This window comes from Heloderma suspectum, chromosome 1 (assembly GCF_057233095.1).
Source record: "Heloderma suspectum isolate Gila_16-S chromosome 1, 16-S_ref, whole genome shotgun sequence".
Classification (NCBI taxonomy): Eukaryota; Metazoa; Chordata; class Lepidosauria; order Squamata; family Helodermatidae; genus Heloderma; species Heloderma suspectum.
In genome coordinates this window covers 86,431,181-86,447,645 of record NC_139458.1, presented here as the reverse complement: position 1 = coordinate 86,447,645, position 16,465 = coordinate 86,431,181, and the positions used below count along the sequence as shown (strand labels likewise).

Here is a 16,465-nt window from a genome sequence, read left to right as displayed (position 1 = left end):
GGCAAGACTGTGAAGACTTTGAAGACAAGAACAAAGAGTTGGATGAGAGAATGGACAAGAAGACAGTATAGGGATTTATGGATGAGTGTTGTATGGTCTGTACAATGAGAAAGATGAGTCATTTGGGCAGCAGAGGTCTAGATAGAGGTGAGGGGACTGAAGTGATAGTGAAAGGCCAGAAAGGAAAAGCTTTCAGTAGTCAAATTGTGGGATGACTAGAGGATGAATCATTTGAGAATATGCTCTGGTACTCTGGCCCACAAAGGTTTGTCACAAGACAATATTTGTTAGCCTGTTGCAGCAATAAATAACTAAATTGTGTAGCTCTTGAAAGACTACCATACATACCCTTCTAGTATCAGAAGAAAAGGTTTTACTGAAGAGACAGAGGTAGGCCATGTTTTTGAAATGCCAATATAAGGGGAAGTGTGACCCAGATTGAGGATGGACAGAATATAGGAAACTAAAGGGGGAATCAGAAATAAAGCCAGTGGATGGTGATGCATTGTATGAAGAGTATACAATGAGAGGAAGGCTTAGAAGGAAAGATAATTTCAGTCTTGGATTACTGAGTTTGATGGTGTAGTAAGACATCCAATCAGAAGTCTTTCAGTCCATCTTCTGAAGATGCAGGAGGGGAAAAAATTAGAGCAGAATTGTGTTAACAGTATATTGGTGGTACTGAAAGCTATAGAATTTGATGAGGTCATTCAGTGTCTGTAGAAATAATACTAGCAGGAATGTAAGAATCATTCTCTTGAGGGGCAGGTGTGGAGAAGGAGAAGTCAAAGAATCCGCTTGGGTAGATAATCAATTAACGGTGACACAGGAAGGAGGAGAACCAAGTGAGCACAGCTTCCCCATAACCTAAAGCATGAAGGGAACCTTAGTTTTTAGTTGCTTCAATTTTGTTCTGTTTTTCAATGGATAGATGATTTAGTTGAGACATGGAGAATGGAGTTGAAATTACACATAACTTCTGTGTCTGTGGTCAAGTGTCTCCCACTCTTGTGTGAGCCACTCTTGGCCCACCTCAATCTGTGATCTGGGAAGAATTGCTTCTCACACATGGTGTCTGAAATATAAGCACTATAGGCTGTTTTCCAAGGCCTAAAGTTTCTCCATGATAGACGCTCAGGTGTGCCTAAGCCTGAAATTATATGGAGGACCTAACATGTGACCTACTGGGCTGGGTTGGATCCAATTCTAAACCATAGTTTAACGTTTCAAAAATAAGCCTAACTTCCCACCTCTAGCACAGCTGCAAGGAGGAGTTCAGAAGCTTTCGCTTCCATTTTTGATTAACCACAGCTTTCTGTGTCATCTGAACATGACATACTGTGGTTTATCTTAGCTACGGTTTATTTGAAACAAGCCAGCTTCAAACCATTTGTTTATGAAGTTGCCTTATTTTGGCAAAGTAGGGTTCAGATGACACAGCAGACTGTGGTTAGTCTAAAATAGGAGCAGAACATTCTGATCTCATATCTGTGTCAGAGGAAGCCCAGGGCTTGCTGTGGCTTCTTTTCATAATGCTAAACTGTGTTGCATCTGAATATGGCCACTGTGTTCTTGCCAAAAAATTATGCAATCACATCAGCATTTTGGGGGGCACAATTAGCAAAATTACTGCTAGAAGGTACACCTGTGTATGGCAGGGGTAGACAACATGGTGCCCTTCAGATGTTTTGGACTACAACTGCCATAATCCTTGACTATTGGCCATGCTGCCTGGGACTGATGGATGCTGAAGGCCAAATCATCTGGAGAATGATCAATAAGTCAATCAGAGTTTATTATACAGTCACAGACCCCTGGTGCTTGGGAATGTGCTGGATCTCTCCTTGCATTCTGCATTTAGTCAGAATGCATTCTACAAAGACTTTAGGAATGGTTAAGCTACGTTGCGCGCAGGAGCTTTGGACTCTGTGTGGCATATTCTTTGCTATCCCAGGGAAATAGATATAAATCACCAGGAGACAACTTTCAGTTGACAAAACAGCTGAATATTTTTGCTCCGAGGTTGCCACTGGACAGTGCTTTAGCGCTGTTAAAGGAGAAATAAAACTTGAAATGCATTCCTCCTTTGCAGCATACATATGTTAGAACTTATTTGGTCCAATTTGGCAGGTAGATCATTTAAAGCTAGCCTCAGTGACAAATGGCTAGGTAAGAAGAACTCAAATGCCCACTATGTGTTGATAATAACTGATGTGTTTGGCCTATCAGGTCCTTAACAGAAGAGGGTTTGTTTGTTTGTTTGTTTATATACAGCATTTATATACCGCTCCATATCTAGATTTCTAGATATGTGAACACACAAAAAAACAGTAAGAGCATAAAGTGATTAAAACACCACTTTAAAATTGCACTTGTTTAAAAACAAGTGATATGGAATTTTAAAGAAAATTCTGTCTTTGCTAATACTGTTCTGCTTAGTGTAGAGTAGGAATGTTAAAATTTTCAATCTAATTTTTAAATTAAAAAAGCACATGCACTAGAAGAACATAATCTGTTGTCTAATGAAAGTGAAGATTTGTCATGTTGGTAGGCTTCAATAACTTTCTGCTTTTACTATTGTAACTGAGTGTTCAGTATTAATGAGACAAAATAGTCCATGCTTACCTTTTATGTCTTTGTGTGTGCTTTTATTTTAGGGGAGAGGTTCAAGGTGGAAACAAAAACTATTACTGCTGACTTTGGAGACCGAGAAGCTATTTACCAAAACATAAAAGCAGTCCTGGAAGGCCTTGAGATTGGTATCCTAGGTTTGTATTTTACTCTGTTTCAGTTTATTTGCTGCTGTTTTCTAGAAAACTAGGCTCCAAAGGAGTACATAAAATGGCACATTTCAATAGCATCAGCTCCTGTTTGAACAATGTTTTAAACCTTGGGGCTTCACAAAAGCTGTTGTTCACAAGTGGAAAGATTTGCCCTCTTACTAAGAGTAGCTTATTTTATGAAAAAGGTCACTTCCTATCTTGTATCCTTCATGCTTTACATGTCTGTCTAGATATCTTTACAGTAGTTTTCTTGTATCTTCTAGCAGGTAGAAAGGCTAATCTATGCATCTGACCCTTTGGTCCTCTCCCAGTCATTTTTTCCTTCCATGATCAGATGTGACTAGTCTTGTCAAATGGATCAAATTCATTCTTTAGGATTGGAGAGCTTCTATTATATAAAAGCAATCTTTCTCTTGCCCTGTCCAGGCTGCTGCTTGTGTAGCACACTTTATTCTAAACCATATTGAGGAAATTCCTTCCAAAACATTTAAAACCAACCATCTGTTTTATCTCTGATCTGGCTAGAAATATTGACTACTGAGTATTAAGTATTTTGACATAGGTGCAGAACATGATCAAACATGAGTGATCCCAGACTCAGAAATTATTAATGTGTTCTGTTTGACTCTGCAACCACAGAAATAATATTACTGAGAGATAGCAAACTAGTCTAGATGGTTCACGATCTAGAAAGTAGACTATAATAATAACTTGGACTTGCTGAAGGAAACAGAAGTATCAGCATTGAACAGTCTACCCCCCTGCCCCTCCACCACAAGATCCCTGAAGAGAGGAGAGAGTCCCCTGCTTACATAAGCTGTACTCAATTTCCATATATTCAGTTGCTCTCTCTGTTTTCCTTACATTGGGCTGAGTTAAATGCTACATTAGTTATCTACATTGGTAAGACACTGGAGAGCTACTGTGGTGGAGTAACTAGATTGTTGGGCTTGAACTGGGGAGACTTGAATTCAAATGCCTGTTTAGTAACCCTGGGTGACCTAGGGCAGTCAGCTTATCTTGTAGTAAAGGTAAAATGGGATAACTCCATATAAGCTGCTCTGAGCTCCTTAGATGAAGGGCAGGATAGAAATGTAAGAGATAATAAGATGGTGACCAGGTACAGACAATTAAACAACCCACGGTTTCTTAAGCATGGGTTGTTTGCGAGTGATGCATGCTGGCTCCTGCCCACTTCCACTTTGCTAAACAACCCAGGAATGTCTGCTCCATTCCTGGGTTGTTTGCTGTGATGCCCAAACCCAGAACTCTGGGGGAGAAACTACCCAAAGTTTTAGCCCATGGTTTGTTGTTGGGTTAAAACGCTGGTTTGTTTCTCCTTCAGCAACCTTGAGTTCTGTGTTCAGATGTCATGGCAAACAACCCAGGCGCAGGGCAGCCGTTGCTGGGCTGTTTTGCAAAGCAGAAGCACGTGGTCAGGAACCAGTACGCTTGCTCCTGCACCCTCACAAACAACCCATGGTTACCACTGCAGTTATAAAATGAAGGTCCCTGCTTCAATCCCTGGCATCTCCAGGTATGGCTGAGAGAAACCCCCATCTGAAAGCCCAGAGAGCTGCTGCCAGTCAATGTAGAGAATACTGAGCTAGATAGAACAGTGGTCTAACTTGGTATAAGGCAGCTTCCTATCTTCTGAAAGATGTATTGCTTCCTAGAGGAAACATGATATTCATTAGTCTGTATTGAATTTGGATTTATTTAACACGACTTGTTCTCACTTGCTTAAATATATGTATGTATTTAAAAGGAAGGACAACTAGTGAAAAGAACCACACCACTTCAGCTATACATCACTTCTATTCTGCATGTAGATATAAAATGTTGATGCTGAATCCCAATAACAACATTGCAAAGAACAAAGACATTTGCTTGGGTGCTTCTCTTGCTTTATGCCTAATTCACAGGCTCAGGCTACACACAGTGTGAAAAGATTCAGTATGCCATGGACCACTACATGTTGACATTACACCTAGGTTTGTGTGGAGCACTTGAGTCCTGGTATGTTGCAGCCTCCATCTGCTAGGCAATCAAGTGGTGGGGGTTGGGGCGGGGTGCACTTTGGGCAGTGTAGGGGGCAGATGCACTGAATGAATACATGCAGTCTCCCCAAAGAAAGCTCTATTAAGGATGCTTCCTAAAAGGGAAAATCCCGAGTATGTTGAGTTGTGGGTTAATCTGATAATTTATCAAGTTGAAAGTACCAAAAAGTGTTGTTGCTATTTGCCCTTGGCAAGTTCTCAGACTATAGATGGGAAAGTAATCCTAACAATTAGAATTAATCTGTTTCTTGCCGTCACCCTATGCATTTTGCATGGTGTTGGGAGGATTTTCCTGAGGTATTGGAGGGTATAAATTTGAGGAAGTGGAAGATCTGATTATAAAACTTGGCTAGTGTATAATATTTCATTGAAAAATTAGGTTTGAACCTATGTTCAGTGAACGTTATGTTCTGCCAATTGATGGTGGGGGGCAATTTCACAGATTTGAAGAGTGTGAAAACAGCTTTGTGGAATGGTTAGATTTGACAAATCTGTATATAATGGGCCTCTGAATAGCACAGAAGCAAAATTTCAAAAGCAAGAAATTGTTAATGAAAACATAGAATGCTTAATGTAGTAAGATTGTCATTAATGAGATTTATCCTGCACTATTCTTGCACTCTGTCTTCATCCTACCCCCAGAGCTCTTCACACACTGCCTTCAAAGAACTGGTACACTGTATGTTGTTTTATGCTGCCATCTAATGTTCTGATGATTGGACTTGGGACAGCTGCAAGAATATTTTTATTTCCTCTTCATAGATACTTTCTTATTCTGCAGATTAATCTCTCTGCCATAAATACTCATTCTTCCACAAACATTACTAACAAACAGAATCACGATGCTATGCTGCAGCTCATGATCAACAATTTAGAATGTTAAGTGCTAATCGCTGTGTATACATGTGTAAAATGTAATGTGTGAACATTTTTCAATGATAGCTATTTACTGGGCTTATTATTAATTTGTAATAGCTTTTCATGTTCTATGTGTTTTAGCTATTTCATAATCAAACTATCCCTCAGTATCCTCAAAAGATGCTAGCTGGAGTGGAAAGTTCATATGTAATGGAGGTGGCTGCATCTGAAAAAAGGGGAAATGGGTTGGCATAGTGGTAGTTGGGTTTTACCCCTTTATTTCCTAGCAATTACCATGGAAATGAAACTCTGCAATCACATTAATGAAAATTACTTAAAACACACTTTGGATTTTGGTGAAAGTTTTGAAATGATACAGTGTCTTCTATCAAGCATCAACCAGAACCTGTGTGTTGATGGCTTGGTGATGTGAAATAAGAACCGAAAATTCAGTTTTGGAGTTTATAAGTAGACTGTAGTGCAAGTACAGATATCAACTGCATGCAGCTTATTTAATAGCTGAACATAGTGTCATAAAAATTAATTTCACTGTCATACCTTCAATGAACATATTAAAACAAAATGTTTGTTTCAGTAAACAACGTGGGTGTTTCATATTCTTATCCGGAATACTTCCTTGAGATCCCTGACCTAGATAAAGTAAGTATTGGCCTCTTACCCATCTTTTAAATGTTAAGTCATACTTGTAAAACGTTGAACACAGGATCTGATATGTTGCCATAACTGTGTTTAAAAGGTTTGGGTAGCAAAAGGAACAAAGTGGTTTCTAGATGGTCCCATAAGCAATATATCAATTGAATACTAAAAGTAAGGTCCACAATCACTGATCCTAATTCAAAGGATTCAAGTTGTGTTTATACTCCTATCTCACCTCCCAAACATTAATTCCATAGTTTTCAGTAGAATAACTCTTATGTTTCCATGCCTGTTTTTTATGGTAGTTAAGCAAGTGTCCTCTTAATTTTGTAGAAATCTTTATTTTGATACTATGTCACATAAGTGTTAAGGCTACTATGCTAGTATTTGAGAGGAAAAATTGGGAATTGCTCAATTTTTTCATTTCACTGCTGTTTCATGTTTAAATTACCCTGATTGCCTTAACTGCACTTACAGCTTGATCAAATACATCTGAGATTAATAACACACATAGTTGACCTATCCCATATAAAGCATACTAAAATGAGTTAATTAAAATGAGTAAAATTATGCTACAGCATGTTGTCAGGTTGAGATGTGTCCAAAAGGCACTTCGGGGGGGTTGCTGCTGCCCCCCCAGCTCCCACCAAACCCCCTGTCCCCACTCCAGCTGCGGTCCGGATCACAATCAGAGACCCTCGCCCCTTTTAATTATCTTCTTTTGCACAAAAACTGGGAAAAGTTTTTTGTATTTCCCAGCCCCATTTTATGTGTGCAGATGGCACTTTTCTTCCTTTCTTCTTACATTTTGGCTATTCGCAGTTGCGCATTTCCACAACTGCGAGTATCCAAAATATTGGAGCTTGCCTTAGCTGTTGCCTTGTATGTCAAACAAGGGAACACTCAAGGTAACACCCTGCCCTGAGGTGGCAGGACCCCATTTTCAGAGGAATGAGGATCTCCTTGTCTTTTTGCTCTTGTTCTCTTAGGTGTGCTGGAGTTTTGACAGCTGTCAGTGAGCTGTCAAACTCCAGCTCTCCTAGTGGAAGAGTGGTGGGGATGGGGAGTGGGGAAACAAGTGGATCTGGTTGGAAAAGACTCTCTTTTGTCATAGAGGGGGAGCATCCCCATTGGTGGGGACAAGCATTAAATCTGGGGCGGGGGGAGACTTGGCTATCTTGAGCACTTTTCCCACCTCTCAAAGTGCTGAAGATCACCCTGTTAGCCAAGGACCCCAAGGATTGAAAGTGCTACCCTGACCCCTGCGGATTCTCTCCTTCTAGTCCACCCCTCTCTGGGTCCTGAGTATCCCGTTTTCATATAAAAGTGGAAGCCACATTTCCCTACCCCAAAGGAGAAACAGTTGTCAAAATAGAAGCAGATCTTGGGAGAAAAATGGGGTTGGCACCTTGAGGAGCCTTAAAAACAAGTGCAGAGGACTTGGGCAAGTGGGGATTCCTAGCAGGGCACCTCCAAGGTTCAAGGCAATGCATTGAACCCTTGGGACAAACTTGCTAGGGGGGTAATCTACACCCCGATTCCCCACCTGTCAACTGTGCAAGGCTGTCAAAACTGCTGCGCTACCTTCTTGCCTTGGGTGTTCCCTTGTATGTTTGACATACAAATGAGCACCCAAGGCAAGCCCTGATATTTCTGGATACCTGCAGTCGTGGAAGTGTGCAGCTGCAAATAACCAAAATTTTAGAAAGAAAGGGGCCATTTGCACACACAAAACTGAGCTGGGAAAATGCGAAAAACCTCTCCCAGCCCCGTTTTTTGTGCAAAAAAGTATTTTTTTAAGGGGCTCTGACTGCAGTGGGGATCACAGTTGGAGCGGGGATGGGGGGCTTGGCGGGAGTTGGGAGGGTGGCAGCAGCAGCCCTTCCAAAGTGCTGTGGTAAGGGAAAGGGGCACTGGAAAAAAAGGGCTCCAATCGCAATTGTGATTGGAGTGAGGATAGGGGCTTGGCAGCATATAAAATGCATTCTGCCACCAAGTCCCCTGGGATGCCAGGCAGAGCCAGCTGGAGGATTGAGGGGGAACGCACTGTGGGTGGTGTGTCTGCCTGTCACCCATTGTGGGTTGGCATGTCATGCGAACAGACCCGTAGTCTCTTCCCCATCTAGATAGAATGTTGCCTCCTAAAGAACTGTACTTTGGGGGAGAGGAAGAGGAAATGGGTCACTTTGTTTTATAATGACAAATTCTAGTTTTATATTGCAATTGAAATTTCAGCTTGATATTGTCTATTTGGCTGCTCTAGAAGTATTGGGAAATCATAGTTGTTAGAACTTGTAGAGTTACTACTGATAGTAATTCTAAGTGGCTTTAAACCTGCATAGGTTAGGCACTTTCTCCCACTTTATTTGTCAAATAAAGAATGACAAACCTACATATGTCTACACTCTTAGGTAAGGGTATATAGACTAGCCTTCGTCGCTTTTGGTGGATGCTTCCTCAAACCCCTTCTGTACACTGTTCACTGTTCTGTTCACTGAAGTCTAGATATGAGTCGTCTCTGTTAATTCAAGGACCTGGTTATAGTTTGTTATTTATTTGTATATTAATATATCAGTATGCTATCTTTATATCCAAGATGTCCCTTCCCCAAAATCCAAATATTTAGTGTTAATTTACCTAATGATTTATTCCTAATATTTGTACATAATGTATTATCTGATGGGCTAAGTTTGACATAAATTATAAACATAGGAAACAAAGCCCTGTGAGGAGAGTGAAAGAACTGGGCATGTTTAGTCTTGAGAAGAGAAGACTGGGGCGGGGGGGGGGGGGAGATGATAGCCCTCTTCAAGTATTTGAAAGGTTGTCACAGAGAGGACAGCCAGGATCTCTTCTCGATCATCCCAGAGTGCAGGACATGGAATAATGGGCTCAAGTTACAGGAAGCCAGATTCTGGCTGAACATCAGGAAAAACCTCCTGACAGTTAGAGCAATATAACAATGGAACCAATGACCTAGGGAGGTAGTGGGCTCTCCCACACTGGAGGCATTCAAGATGAGGCTGGACAGCCATCTGTCAGGAATGCTTTGATTTGGATTCCTGCATTGAGCAGGGTGTTGGACTCGATGGTCTTATAGGCCCCTTCCAACTCTACTATTCTGTGACTCAAACACAACATTTGAGTGTGTTGAGAAAATAGTTCTTTAATTTCAGGGATATGTCTGTCTTACACATTCGTGAATTCAGAGGCAATACTGTTGCTGTTTCATTTAAAAAAGAAGCAGCTCAGCAACTTCTCACAGCATGGTTCTTTATGCAGAATTCTTTCTGCAGCAGTGGCTGACATTTTAGGACACCGACATTTTACTATAGCCCCATTTCTCTGCTGATGTGCATCTGTTCTGTACTGAAATACATTTAATAGTTTATGATAGCTTTTCCCAGCCTGGTGCCATCCAGATGTTTTGAATACAGCTCCCAGCATCCCTGACCATTGGCCATGCTGGCTGGAGCTGATGAGATTTGGACCAAAACATCTGGAGGCCATCAGGTTGGGGAAGGCTGGCTTTATGAAATAAATGAAATCTTTAATTTGTCCAATTTTCTACCTTGTTACATGGAAAAAAATATAAGTCAGAGCATGGATTATCAGAGATAAGGTACTTACTCTACATATCTGTTTTTCGCTTCCTCATTTGGGTCTTTTTTGTTAGACATTGAGTATAGAAATGTGTAGCTGATGTGATAGTTGGAGACTTTCCTTGTCTGAATTGTTGAATTTAAAAATGGCATGCACCAGCCACCTACTTCCATACCCAACTTAGGTTGGATATCTATATAAGCTAGTGATGTGTCTCAATTGCTACTTTTTTTATTTCAAGAGCTGATTGTATTGTGTTGTACTTCATAGATTTTGTTTTCTCTTACAGACAATTGACAACATGGTAAACATTAACATCGTGTCTGTGTGCAAGGTAAGTGCCACTTTGGGGAGAATTTTAGGGGATACAATAGCATGTGTCTTTTTGCCTATACAAAGTAATTGTCTTTAAAGATCTATCTACAATGTGGTCTCCTTAAAGCAGGCACAGTTTATACATGGCCACTTTATGAGTTGTACAGCTGCTTCCGTGTAGAGCTTCTGCATGAGTCCATTTTCTCTGGAAGCCTCTAGAATTTATTCTGCAGCTGCTGAATAGTGCAACTCTTTCCCAGAGAATGAAGGGTGAGCTGCTGTTGAACTTGTGTTATACCATCAACCTGCCTGGGCCTTTCCTGAAAAAAAGTGCCCAGTGATGGCTGGTGACAGTAGCACCAGCACTACTTTTTTTTGTTTGGAAAAGGAACAAGTAAGAAGCCTTCTAGGGACTGCAAGGATTGGATTTTATCCAATTTTTATTGAACTCTTGTATCTATCTCAGGCTCTCAGAATCCTGATATTTGCAGTATGTTTAATTTTGCCCCCTTTTCTTCATCCATTCTCGGAAAGGCTATTAATTAAATCTGAATTAATTCTGATAAGAGAACCTGTGTTATTGGCATAAAATCTGACACTGTTATCCGATAGTAAACAGCATTAAACATACTGCTGTTTACCAGTCTGGCAATTTTATCAACGTGGTCTGGCAATTTTATCAGATCTTTTTCCAGATTTCAGTTCTTCATGATTTTTGCACAATCCTACATATTGGTTCTGCACCCATACAGAACCTAATTTTAGAACTCTTTAGAACTAGGCTAGTGTTTTGGCAGGCAGCCCACCCTCAGTGCTCACTCTCAAGGGGGTGTGGCTTCCATCTTACCACTCAGTTCATTTTGACTGCAGCAACAGCATCGTTTAGGACTTTCTCCCACTTGTCCTGTTGGAGCTTAAGCTCATCCTGTGTGAAAATAATAATTTCCTACATATTTGTTCTTCTAATGATTTTTATTCATTCACTTCTTTCTGTTTCATTTTGTGTTTATTTTCTCTTGGTTATATACTTCCAGGGCATTTCTCCCTCCTTGCCTCAGGGCCTATGGCTCAGAAAGCAGTGCCATTTTGCAAGACTTGCAAGTAAACTACTTTCCTCTGATGTGTTTACTCTGCTTGGGAGAATAGCACATCATTGAATCATGCCATCACTGTCAGCCCTTTACAAAACAAGCATTTTCAGTTCTAACAGTAGTCTTTCTCTGGGCCTTCTACAATCTCAGAGCAATGCTGTTGATGTCCTCTGATATGGAGCAAATTTCTGATGTTACAATGGTGAGGCCAAAATAGTATGTAAACTACCTTTAACCTTAAACTACTGGATGCAGCGCTTAAAGTAACAGCCAGTATTCCTACCTACTTGTTTCCCTATACTCTCTAAGTAAGTAAGTAAGTGTAATTTATTTGCACGTAGAAATGATACTTAGTAGCATGGTTTTTGTCCCTATTATTAAATCTTAGGAAGTTCTAGAGTTTATTGAACTTACAGTGTGGCACAATGTGAATAATAGTCAAAAGCAGAGTAGATTTCAGCACCCTTGTGTAGCTACTGGGGCCCAATGTGATCACCTGCTCTGGCCCCCTTTTTCTGGCACTCTGATATGTTCCAGTCCACTTAGACCCACCATTTAAGTTTCCTGCAATTTCTGGAGTGACACTACATTGAGAGTGTTCCAGGGCATTTTAAGTAACTTTAATGGCTGCTCCAAGCTGCCCCTGTGCTCATTGGAACACTGCTGCTGTTGCTCACCAGCTGGCCAGGGCTCATAGGAGGGGACACACCAGAGGGACACTATGCTGAGGACTCCCTCATCTGGAGCATGACCTGGTCAAAAACTATTCTTCAGTTACCTTAAAAAGTGAATTTTTTATTCCAGTTTTGGAGTCTAATCCACGTTTTTATTGTAGAATTCTATTGTTTTAAACTGTTTTTATTGTATGTTTTACATCGCCCAGAGTGGCTGGGTGACCAGCCAGATGGGCGATTAATAAATTTAATAATAAATAAATAAATAAATAGATAGATATATAGTTCAGAAAATAGAATATAATTGCTTTAGAAATGTTCTTGGCACCCTTCTTTTCATATGGAGAATTAGGAAGGGAGCCCATTAGGGAGGACCCACCTTAGGGAGGAGGCCCATTAATTTACCACGTGACCATATTTTTCCAGTGTTGGTTCCTGTATATGATCAGTGGGACTGACTGTGCCCGGATCCACAAAGTTCCATGTTCACAGCTTAGATACAACATGTGGCCTTCCTCCAATTTTTCTGGTGGACACTGTATGTGAAGTAGTCGTGAGTCCTTGATTGCCCTCTCAGACAATCACTGCGATTACATGGTTCAGCCCATTATCACACAAAAATGCTTAGCTGAAAGGCTGTAAGTGGTGGCTAATAAAAGCAAGAAGTATTTTATTTGCCATATTTAGCTTGTTTTTACTCAGAGTCATTGTCTCCCCCCACCCCTTATGTTCTGTTTTTGTTCTGTTTTCCCCCCCAAAAAAATACTTAAAGCAAGACTGTACCAATTCTTCAGAATGGAACTTACAGCTTCTTAAAAAGTTGAATGTAGTAGTTATAAGCACTTCCAATATATCAGCTGCTGTACAAGCTTGTTCATTGTTGCAGCTTCTTTGTGACATATGTCATTTTAATTCATTTTTTACACATGAAGCTGTGTGTGACTTGTCAAAAGGCCATCCAGTTATTCCACAGTGGAGAACATGGGTATCCTGGGTCCCAGCTCTTGGGCCACCCTAATAACTTAACAATACTTGGTATGCAGAAGTGGTCACAAGAAGTGGCTGGCCTTACATACATAGATGGTCTCTAGTGAAATAAAGGTTAATAGATAGCCCTTTTAATAAAGCAAAACAGTTGACAAGAGCACCCTAAAATTGGCAAGAGAATTGTATATGTTAGGGTTATATTATGCAAAACAAGGGTGAGGAAACTTTTCCCCGTAGGACACCTCTTGGGAGTTGCATGCCAGCAGTGGGTGTGACCAGAGTCCAAAGTGGACGTAGCCACCCCGCTCTCTAACACACCATTCATACAGATACACAAACACCCCATCTTCTCTGTTTCACACATACATGCGTGTGCACACACGCACACACGTCTGCCCCTCCGAGCCCACCCTCAGCTTATTCATGCAGTTCATCTGAGGGGAGAAATTTCTCATATATATATGTATGTATATGTATATGTATATATACACACAGACACACACACACACACACACACACACCCTTCAGCTGATCTATGCAAATCAATTGAAGAGGGGGACATTTTCACCCCTATCATGATGTGCTGTAAAGGAAGGTTTAGAGATAAGAACTTTCCCCATCGTTCAATCAGCTGTTGACCAGACGTGAGAGCTTTTCCCTGCCTGTGGAGAGGGGGCAGGGCCTGGGAAAGAAGCTGGCCGGCCAGATGGGAAACCCTGCAGGTTGTATCTAGCCTATAAACCAGAGGTTCCCCAAGCCTAACATAGAATATGCACAAAATTGGAGCCCTGAGGGCAGCCCCTCATAGAGAACATTGCAGTAATCCAGTCTTGAGGTTACTAGTGCTTGTACCACTGTGGCCAAGCTATCCCTGTCCAAGCTATTCCTTTTCCCCAACCTGCCTGAATATTTCCATTACAACACCAGCGATTTTGTTTAGACTTGATGCAGTCCAGTTAATATATTATAGCCAACCCAGTTTACTTCATGTCAATAAAGTTTGCCCAGAGCTTATGCCCACTGAAATTGTTTGTCCCATTCTTACACTTTAGCAACTGTCAGTCAGCATTCTGTGTTTTGGGGGGTTTCCTCCCTTGGTTTTTTGTTTTTGTTTTTAAAGAAGACTTTATGTACTTGATTTCCCAGTGACATTTCTGATTTATCTCTAAACATCAGAAATAGAGGAAATGATGTAAAGAACTTAGTAATCTTTCACCAACAACTGATGCTGCAATTCTGTACCTATGTACCTGGTAGTAAGCTCCAGTGAACATGGTGGGACGTCTGAATAGACATGCATAGGCTAGCATGGTAAGCCTCTGAAAGGATGCTAATGATTCTTTTGACTATCATGTTTATGGCCCCAGTCTAACTCTTTTCTGTCCTCCACTTTGGCAAGGTGGGTCTGGCAGGGGAGAAGGCAGGAGTTCTTTCCTGGTTCAAGTTTTGGTCCAAGCTGAAGACGAATTTGGGTTTATTTAAAGCTTGTCTCTTGCTTGAGGCAGGCTTTTACAAGCCCCAAGATTTTTTATTTGAGTATCGTTCACAAGAACTTTGCCAATACCTCTACTTATGTGTGTGTTTAGGATGGCTAATCTGTTCAGAAGGATCAGAGCAGCTAACATAGAATTAATCCAACAGAGCATCTAGTCTAATCTTCTCCCTTAAAAACTCTATATCCTACACAATTTCAGATACTCCTCAGAAAGCTTTCACTGTCCTGCTACCATTCTTTGAACTTCACGCAATGGTGATGGTTAAACTAGAATTTTTGCACCTCTGCCAGGATTCAGAACATAATCCATGTCTTGAATTATTATTGGATTTCAGAACCAGGACTTGCAGGTATTTGACTGTAATTCCACGAAGATGACATTTCGAAGCCCTTGATAAACAGTGCTGTAGCAATGCAAAATGGGAAATAAGAGCACACATCAGTCTGTTCTCCAAGTGCAGATAAATTCATCTGATTCACTGCACATGCTTTGCAGAAGAACCAAGTTACACAGGCAGAATAAAAATATGCTTCCTCCACATAAATGAAGGCCTTCAATTCTCCTAGAGTATTTTGAGGTGAAGAGGGTCGGCTTCCTTATGAGGAGGCAGAGAGAGGCTTCCCTCAGTCTGGTGTCTGCATACTACTCAATCACTAGGTTTTTGTCTTATTTATTTTTTTCAGATGACACAATTGGTGCTGCCCAGCATGCTGGAAAGGTGAGTCACACAAACACTATCCAGACAGTCATCATTATTTATAGGGGAGAATCCTTTCTTTGAAAAATTCATTACTATGACTAGTCAGCCTGGCCTCCATGTTTTAGTGGCAATGTAATGCTGTGTGAGTCATGGTTTTGCATGAATCACCAGATGGTGGAAGCCTATCTCCACTTGATTCCCTTTTTTATTTTCTCTTTCCCCATTACTGTTGTGGTGATTTCTTTTAAAAATGGAATTAAAAAGCCCATCTGACTCATCAGTGCAAACTCAACAACCTGCTATTCTGTGGGGGTGGCTATGGTTGCTGGGATCTTCCTGGGAATAACCTTCTTAAAGCCATTTCTGAGAGTCACTGGAAGCAAAATGGGTGTAGAGAATAAGCTCTAGTTATATGGTAGGTGGAGGAAAGTGTGCGAACAAAGGTTGGAGGCTCTTTGGAATAACATGGAACTAATATATAGCAACCTTTCAATGCTAGCTGTTTATAATGCTAGTGCAGCTAAGCATGTACAGCTCCTATTGGGGTTTCCCATTTATTTGACTGCTACATGAGCTAGGTATTTCTTATGAAAATTTAAAACTACCACTTCCTTAGTTCCTTCCAGGTGGACAAAAAGAATGGATGCAAAAAAGACTCCCTGCCACCGATATCTTCCTGCTTCACTCTAGTATAATTGTCTTTGCAGCACAGTTCAACTTTAAAGTTGTCTTCCACTCCCTAAGGCACTCTTTCAGGGGCTGCTTCTACAGGGATTATTTCCCCCTTCGCTCACTGAGGTAATTAGCAAACAAGTCTTGCTGCAGGTGATCCATCATGTCACTTAGGCTCATCTGTTCAGGTCTTGGTGGCCCAATCTACAGAGCAAATCATTGCTGACTTATATTTCACAAACATCTGAGTATCGCTTGACTTCAACCATAACAGTGTTGTTGCAACAGTTTGTTATCCTTCCATGAGCTCTTACTTTTTTGTTTACCTCATGGCTGGGTTTTGTTTGGCACTTCTGAGTTTGTAGTGATTTCTTAGCATTCAATTAAACCCTGCCATACTACTTGTCTACTTCCTGAGCACAGCACGGTGGAAAATCCTCTGTTCACTTCCTGTGCATGAGAATGGCACATGATCCTCCTCAGGTGACAAGAATAATCAAGAATGTAGTTCAACACACTGTAGTCTGCACATGTGGGGTGTATCATGGCTATGGTTAGTAATGCTCTTC

General features: G+C 40.9%; 1 protein-coding gene across 1 annotated transcript in view; it reads left to right on the top strand.

Moving 5' to 3' along the window:
* Positions 1–16,465, top strand: part of HSD17B12 (hydroxysteroid 17-beta dehydrogenase 12) — an 88,654-nt gene that overhangs the window by 53,974 nt on the left and 18,215 nt on the right. Inside the window, exons 4-7 of the mRNA XM_084850964.1 lie at positions 2,658–2,768; positions 6,297–6,361; positions 10,251–10,295; positions 15,208–15,242. Coding sequence (XP_084707090.1) covers positions 2,658–2,768; positions 6,297–6,361; positions 10,251–10,295; positions 15,208–15,242 — 256 coding nt within the window. The remainder of the gene's footprint in view (positions 1–2,657; positions 2,769–6,296; positions 6,362–10,250; positions 10,296–15,207; positions 15,243–16,465) is intronic.